General features: G+C 44.7%; 1 protein-coding gene across 1 annotated transcript; it reads right to left on the reverse strand.

Annotated features, from left to right (window-relative positions):
* Positions 1 to 279: 279 nt before the first annotated feature.
* On the reverse strand, positions 280 to 8,325 carry Polr2m (RNA polymerase II subunit M). Its single transcript, XM_005075462.4, has 4 exons — positions 8,086 to 8,325; positions 5,573 to 6,211; positions 3,166 to 3,367; positions 280 to 1,375 (listed from the first exon to the last, which is right to left on the reverse strand). Exons 1-4 carry the CDS (start codon positions 8,196 to 8,198, stop codon positions 1,232 to 1,234), a joined length of 1,098 nt encoding a protein of 365 aa, XP_005075519.2. The 5' UTR covers positions 8,199 to 8,325; the 3' UTR covers positions 280 to 1,231.

Genomic DNA, 8,325 nt, shown 5'->3' on the forward strand with positions numbered 1-8,325 from the left:
ACTGTCTTCATGTGCCTATAGCACAAAGAGAGATGCTCTCTCAGCCTGGACTCTTAGGGGAGTGCCTTGACCCTACCAAGAGTAAAATGACAGACTCTAGATATCCCCTATGTGGAAGGATTTGGCAATAGGGTGGGAGGGAGGGGGGGGAAGGGGAGTGCGGGAAGAGGGGAGGGAGAGGGAACTGGGATTGACATGTAAAACAAGCTATTTAAAAATAAAAAATGATAAAAAAAAGTAAAATTCAAACAAGTATCACAAAAAATAACCATCAGCATGTGAAGTTGCTCTGATTGTTATTTTATTTCTCCTTTACAGGTTCCACATAATAGACAAAGAGTTTTTGATAACATATTGTTACCTTTGCTGGAGATGATGATATAATCATTTAAACAATACAAATGTGTACATGTATGAGACTGAGGTTTCTGCAGCCTATAAACACCTCTTTGGGTTTAAAAAAGAAAAAAGCAATATACTGACAATTTAACCGTAACTCTTAGAAAAACACCAGTTTCCTTAGCAAACATGAGCGCCCTGTACGTGGACCTATCATCCAAGACAGCAATGAGCTGGAGAAGCCAGGAGCAGCTAGCTCCTCACACCATCTCAGAAGACCCTCCCCATCCAGGACCTCCTCAAGGTGCTCCCATCTTCATCACAGGAAGATAGCAGTCACCCCAAGAGAAGGCAGGAACAGCAAGTAAACATTTGTTGTGAACATCGAGTGTCTTCCACAGAATCTCACACCCAGCATCTCAGGAACTCCATGCAAGCATGCGTACCATTCTCTAGACTGCTCCTTGTATTTCTCAAGAAAAGGAACCAGGTCTTCCTAATTGACTTTAGGTGCCTGGGACAACAAAGTATTTCACCAGAAGGGATGTAAGCAATGCTAATTGATAAGAGTAAGAATAAGGAAAAAGCAGCTATCTTTAAGAAACAGTGTGCTCTACTCACACCAAAATATCAGACCAATGCACAACATACTGCAAAAGTGTAATACAATACGGTCAAACACAATGTTCAAATATTAAACTGTTCAAGCACATGAAGATCATCTTCTGAAAGACAAACTGGGCTCTTATCTTGTAGCTACCTTTGTGTAACTTTAAAAACTGCTGTCCCTCAACAAGGTCTGACACTGATCTTGATACTTGGTAGGAAGTTTGCTATGAGGCAATGACGGCTCAACAGTCAGCTTTGGAGATTGATCTCCCAGTGCTCATCTTCAGAATTCATCAGAGGACTGGCCATCATCTTCATCCCTCACTTCTCGGTATCTCCCTGAAGACTCCCCTTCTGGATTGTAGCTCTGCATTTTAATATTCAGTCTCTCGGCTAGTTTCAGTGCTGCGAGCTTTGCTTGCATCTCCTTTAAAACAAAGAACAAAGCCCAGGTTACACATGCACAGCTCCCCTTACAACATTTCAACAACAGGATCCAGGATAAAGGAGCATAATTCCCACTGTCTCTGGCAACAAAGGAAGTTGACAGCTGTGTCCTGCCAAACATGGGGTGATGGATCTGAGAGCTGTCAGCCTGCTGCAGTTGCTAGTAACTTCCATTAGCAAGCAATCCTGCAATCAAACAGCTTACCTCTACACAAGAAACTGAGAAATCAGCTTGGCACTCCGGCAGCCATGAACAGATACACTAAGTGTGGAACTCACACTGAACCAGCTACCTGTATCAGAAATCACCACTATAGTTGCTGATGTCCCCAACGGGCACACTTTGTTCTCTACATGAAATCATGCTTTCTAGGTTTGAGCAGTACACCTCTATGGCACAAAAGAGCCAAGATGTTAAGGCTGCTGACTGCTCCTTCCATGCAGACTGTTCCTCCACAAGTAAAGTCTTACGGAAATTAACGCTCAAAAGGTCCAAGTAAATTTCAGACTGGCAGTGGACTTTCCACACATCAGGATTACTACCAACTGCTGGCAGGCTTCAGGGCTCATCTCTCATTCACCCCTACCACCCCCCCCACACACACTCCTGAACTTCAACAGCTCCCTCAGCCCAGGAATATTAATGGGTAGGCATAATTGGTATCTAGTTTACTATTCTGTCATGGCAACCCATTTCCGAAGGGTTTAACCTAAAAATGTCTCAAGACAGGTATTTAAAAAACCCTAGAGACAATTCAGGTCTCTCTCTTCCAGTTGTTAGATCTGATGCGAATTCTAACATACTGCGGAAGAAACATCAAGGGCCAGCTGAATGCTCAGGAAGTCAAGCAGAGGCAAAGCCAGTGTGATTTTTAACAGGTGCACCTGAGCCAGGTGGTGGTGGCGGCAGCGGCAGCGCACGCCTTTAATCCCAGCACTCAGGAGGCAGAGGCAGGCGGATCTCTGTGAGTTCAAGACCAGCCTGGTCTACAAGAGCAGTTCCAGGACAGCCTCCAAAGCCACAGAGAAACCCTGTCTCTGGGGAAAACAAAACAGGTGTACCTGACTAAAATCCAAGTAAACAATTCAGGAGAAGGGGGAAGGCTGTTTTCCCAGAAACTATGTTATAATCTAACCATAACTAATGTCCACACTTCTCCTAATCTGAACACAAACTTTACCAATATTATACATTGTATTTATAGACAGGGTCCCACCATCTATTTGCTGTGTAGACCAGGCTAGCCTGAAAACTCAGAGAGCTGGCAGTCCTTTACCTCCCAACTGCTGGAATTAAAGTGACAGGACTAAAGTATGCGCCACCACACCTTAATATTCATTTTTAAAAACTCTATGCAAAACACAGTACTATATATAACTAAGACCCAAAGAAGAAGAGCTTCTAGTCACGAGAGCCATAGATCAAGGACCCCAACAGCAGCGAGCAAGCCAGCATGATTGCCTGCCTTTCTGGGCTAGCCCATGCACTGTAGGAGATGGAAATGGGGACCATCTCCCTAAACAGGTCCCCGGGGGAAGCTCTTACCACTGAGAAGCTGTCACATGGGAGCAGTAGCAGCAGGCTGATCCAATCCTCTCCCTGGGTCTACTGGTGAATTACTACTGAGTTTTCCTATAGTTCTAGCACCTCTGTGACAGAAAACTAGTAGCACATCTCTAAAACCCCATCCTTCTATTCATCCAGTCAATTCTGACTCCGGAAGCAGCAGCTAACACATAGACAAGAGAAACCCAAGACTCCAGAATTACCTCGTAATTCTGCTTCTGCTCTTTCTGCAGGGCCAGTGACTCTTCTATGGAGAGCAGCTGTGCAGGCAGGTGGTGGAGCGGAAGGAGGCGCGCTGCTGTGATGTCATCAAGATGTTGCCTAGCCCTGCATCTCTGCTCTTCTGAGGAAGGAGACTCACCCCTCTGACAATGCCTTGGTGAGTCACTCTGTTGTGTGGGTAACCTGAAAAAGGAAAAGCAGGCACAATCAAACCATGCATAGGCACAAAGATGGTCTTCCACCCAGGAGCCTACAGCTTCTACAGGGTAACAGAAGAAGTCTTGTCCATACTGCATGCTGATAATGGATGCATACACAGACAGGAACCTGCCTTTCCTCCTCACACCTTCTACTCCTCACTAAGAGAACACTTGTAAAAGAGCTTAATGTCCAGCAAAAGTAAACAGGGTATTGTTTCAGTGGAATACAATATAGGCACTCATAAAGCCAGGCGTTGTTGGCTCATGCCTTTAATCCCAGAGGCAGGAGGATCTCTGAGAGCTCGAGGCCAGCCTGGTCTACAGAGCGAGTTCCAGTACAGCCTCCAAAACAATACAGAGAGACCCTGCCTTGAAAAACAAAAACAAAACAAAAAATATACGTGTGTGTGTGTGTGTGCATTCATAGGCTGACCAGTTCTGAAGGAAAGAGAGAGGTTAGAATTGAGGCTAGAGGAGGGAACTGACAATTATAGCCCCAGAGATGAGAATTTTCTCCTTCAAAGATGATGGTAAGATCAAGACACCACATAGGTCATGGACAAGAGATGGTAGAGAGGGTAGGGGTGGTGGTGCATGACACAGGCTGTCACTATTAAGTTCATGAATGTGGAAGTTTCAGAAGAAACTGGCATTCTGCTATGTAAATGAGCCTGAGATGTCCTGTTTCATAGCTGACCATGTACCTATGAAGTTCCCTGCAAAGCAAGCCATGAGCAAATGAGGCAATCTCCAGGACCCAAATACACAAAATCAGAAAAGGGAAGGTCAGAGGAACTAGCACAGTGGCTCTCAACTTTCCCAACGCTGCGACCCTTTAATACAGTTCACGAGGTGACCTCCAACCAAAAAATTATTTCATTGCTACTTCATAACTGTAACTTTACTGAATAATAATGTAAATATGTGATATGCAGGACATCTGATATGTAACCCCTGTCAAAGGGTCATTTAACCCCCATCTCACTGCACTCAAAGCCCTGCTCACACACGAGTCCAATGCCACCTATCTGTGGCCAGATGCAGCCTCTCCTGGTCTCTCTTATGCACAGGCTACCCCTTCTCTCAAACTCAGTTTTGGTGGCCCTCACTGCTCATTCCTGACCTTCGCTGTTCCTGGTCACATGGCCACGAATGGGCTACCTTACACTCTCTGACACACCTGGTCCTCCAATGTGACCTCCTACAAGTGAAGACAGTGTGCTCAGCACAGAAGAGGAGACTCCTTCATTAAGACACCTTTAGCAAAGGTTGCTTTCCAGCTAAAAATTAATGTACTAGGATCTGGTTTTATAAACAGAAGGAATCATTTAAGGTTAAAATAATAACCAGTGGAGTAGCTTTAAAGTCTCTACAAGAACAAACATGACGTGGGCCTTTTGAAGCTTTCCTTAGAAAGTAGACCAGCCACGCTCCCCCTTTTAGTCTGATGTCACCTGTGTAAAGACAAACAGTTACCTAGCAATACTCTCTGGTATAGTTGGCCTAACTGCTACAAACACAATTCTTTTCTCCTCAAAGAACTCTTTTGTTTTTTTCTGGTGATCACAGAAACATAGCAAAGAATTCAAAAGTAAGATCCACCTCCCCACCACCTTTCTCCCCAAATCTATTTATAGTTAAATTTTTAAAAAATCCTTTTAGCTTCCTTTCCCTGGAAACTACTATCATCTAGTTTAACATTTCTTCCAATTTGGAAACCTTGGGTGCTCCTCTAGATCCCAACCTCTTCAAGGAGCAAAATCTTTACTTCACCATGTCCCCATAGTTCTGCTGCCTACTTATAGTAAATACACTTTGTTTTGTTTTTCCTGATGAACAGCCCATTAGCTCCTACAACTGCCTCTCTCAGCTTACACAGAAATTGCGGGGGAGCTGCATACTAGCAAATGGGACTGAAAAGTCATGATACATCTGCCCTCCCATTGTGTTTATTATGAAATATTGGCTAAGTACCTTGAAACACACTACTCCCCATCTGCTATCTAAAATCCTTTCGATGGCTTGCCTTCAAAACTAACATTTTTTTTTTAAAGCAGTCCTCCAGTCTAGCCATGCTGATCTATTTTCAGTTATGTTCACTCCTACTTAGAAGATCCTCACACAGCACTCTCTGAACTGGCATACCACATACAGCATTCTTAGGACAAGCCTGTTCCGTGACACTTACACATTGGTCTTAAACTTATGAGGAGGGGGCACTGGGTTTTTGGCTCGCATTTCTAGCACTTCCATGTAATGAGGCCTCTTCGGAGTTTCACTCTGGAGCTCTGGCACGTTCTCAGAGCTGGTGCCTTCTTCTGAGGGTTCACTCTGGTCTGCAATTGTGATCTTTTGCAACTTAGTGATAAACAGACTGTCAACGCTGCTGGAAATGTCTTCCGCTTGACTTGAAACAGGGCACTGGGGGAGATGCTTGCTAACTTCAGATGAGTGTGCTCTGGCCCGACTGCTGGGAACCGGGCCGGTGTTCAGTGTGCAGTCAGCCTCCAAAGGCTCTCCATTGCCTCTGTGAGTGAGACGTACGGGTCCTTGTGTGTCTGAGGCTGTTTTAGATGGTTTGATGTCTACAGAGGAAAGGTCAAGAACTAATGATGAAGTATCGAGCATCAGGTCAGAATTCTGGGCCTTGTCTTTGTCGGTATCAACTCTTGTGGTTGCTTTTTGCCTTAGCTTACAGTCTACACTAACAGGATGAAACAGTTCACTTCTCCCTCTAACTTCTTCACGTTCTGCAATGGCAGCTTTCAATTTGGCAATGGTGTCTGAGATCTTTTTACCTTTGTCGGGCAATTTGCAAATGAATTTTCTGTCAATGAAAAAAGAAAGAAAGAAAGCAACATGTATACATTAGAGTCATGTTTTTAAACACGAAAATACAGTATTTAGAAGACAAAATGTAACCCTCAAAGAAAAGCTGGCCTTTAAGTTTTTTGAAAAAAAAATCTGATTTTTATCTGGTCTAAGACAGGAATCAAACAGAAAAATTATTCTCACACCCCCCCAATCAAGGGAGTGCTCTGAATGGGGAATTATTTTATCTAATCAGGATTTCAGGCACAAAAGTTATATCTTCCTGATCTAAAATTTGAAATTCTTCAAGACCAGACAATGACTGCCCTGTAGAAAAAATTCACGCCTGCCCACATGAGATGCAGTCAAAACCCAAGCTATAAAGAACACAGTACAAAATTACCTTGCAGCCATATATAAGAAACAACTGAAATTCATGTTGACATTCAGGTGTTAACTTGACACTATCTCTATACACTCACACATTCCAAGCCCCCTAAAAATATGAAATTCTGGAAATCAGACACTCAACCTGTACAATGAAAATAAAGATTAGTGGTTTTAGAAACATGGTCTCTGAACCGTGAGGCTGAAGAATGGCTCCGTTGGGTCAAGGGCACTATTTGCCATTTCTGTCATAAAAAGTGAGTACAACAGGTTTCCCAGAGGTTATGTAATGGAATGACATTACTATCTTACAAAGGAAGATGGATTTATGTGTTTTTGTGAAAGACTTCTTAGTTGTTTCTGTTAAATCAGTAATATTTCTAGATTCAGTATATATCAGCAGGATATAGGGATGCCCAGTAATTCTTAAAGAATCTAAAAATGTCCTGAGATCAAAAGGTTAATTTATTGCTAATGTTAACAACCCATTCTGGAGAAAAAAATCAAAACACCTGTCTCCAATGGTCACTGGCCCTTTTTGCTCAGTGAAATTGCCTTTCTGGTTCTTTTCCTTAGTTACATAACAAATGAAGACCTCTTAGGTCCTCCATTATTCCAGCCATTCATGTTTTCAACAGTATTAACACCTCTCTGCAACTGGGCTTCCTCTGCTTTTTCAACCCCTCCCCCTCCAGCCTTAGTACCCATTTCTCAGAGTTTAATCAGTTGGCTTTAACTAACTGAACGCCTGCCATTATTTCCCTCAACTAAATACACCCTGAATAAAAAAATTAACCTTGAATGCATTCCTCTCTCCCAATTTTCTCATTATCCTTTGTGGCGTCCTGAAATTTCAACCACCTGTTAACTATGAATATATATTTATCTCCAAATTATTGCATCAGTACTCAAGTTTTCTCAGGCCCTCGATTGCCTTCATAGTTCACTTTCCCATCTTGCTGAAAATCTCTAGGGAAAACACGTTTTTGGTGTCTTCTGCCTCTTATTACCTCAATCCCGTTCCTAAACAAAGCTGCCTTTAAAAATAGATAGATAGATAGATAGATAGATAGATAGATAGATAGATAGATATAAAAGAGCTATCGTCATCAACCCTGCTACAGCGGAACGAAACTTTCTAGGCCTAATTAGTCAGTCTTAACAGCTCGCTCTCCCCACCTCCTTTGGATTGGGAAAGAGTGGGGCTCTAGATAGAGAAGAGGGAATCAACACGTTCTGGTCAAGAGGATTTGGTACCCAGACTCTCTCAAAGCCGTTGTGGGAACATGGAGTCGAGCAGGCACTGCTGCCTAGCGAGGGCCAGGCAGCATGGAGGAATGCGGCGCGCAGCACGGGCCTGGCCAGGAGGCCTGACCACGCAAGGTCACCTTCGCCCGAAAGGCCGCGGTGCGGAGCGAGAGGCTGGTCCCGGATCCCTACGCCCGCGAGCCTATTCCTTGATCCCGATCCCCCGGCCACCGCGACCCCAGAGCCACCGCTTACTCGTTGCGCAAAAGTCTCTCCTGGCGCCTCAACCTCTCCCGCAGCTCCGCCGAACTCCGCTGCCCCAAGTCCTCGGGAGCTGGGAGCTCGAAGCCGCGGGGCAGCGAGAACATTGTGCACGGGCTGCGGCTGGCGCGGCGGGCAAGGCTCCCCGGGGCCCACGGCGGGCGCAGGCTCCGCGGCCGGCGGCGACTCTGGCGCGCGAGCGGGAGTCGCCATTTTCCCGGAAGAGCACGGCTT

This window comes from Mesocricetus auratus, unplaced genomic scaffold, assembly GCF_017639785.1.
Source record: "Mesocricetus auratus isolate SY011 unplaced genomic scaffold, BCM_Maur_2.0 Super-Scaffold_100691, whole genome shotgun sequence".
Classification (NCBI taxonomy): domain Eukaryota; kingdom Metazoa; phylum Chordata; class Mammalia; order Rodentia; family Cricetidae; genus Mesocricetus; species Mesocricetus auratus.

What these genes read in the sequence shown, in the direction of transcription:
- Polr2m (XM_005075462.4), bottom strand. Translation starts at nt 8,198, where the DNA reads ATGTTCTCGCTGCCCCGCGGCTTCGAGCTCCCAGCTCCCGAGGACTTG. An exon ending in GAGAGACTTTTGCGCAACGA is followed by an intron (nt 6,212 to 8,085) that starts GTAAGCGGTGGC and finishes TTTCATTGACAG; the next exon opens with AAAATTCATTTGCAAATTGC. An exon ending in AGCAGAAGCAGAATTACGAG is followed by an intron (nt 1,376 to 3,165) that starts GTAATTCTGGAG and finishes TTTGTTTTAAAG; the next exon opens with GAGATGCAAGCAAAGCTCGC.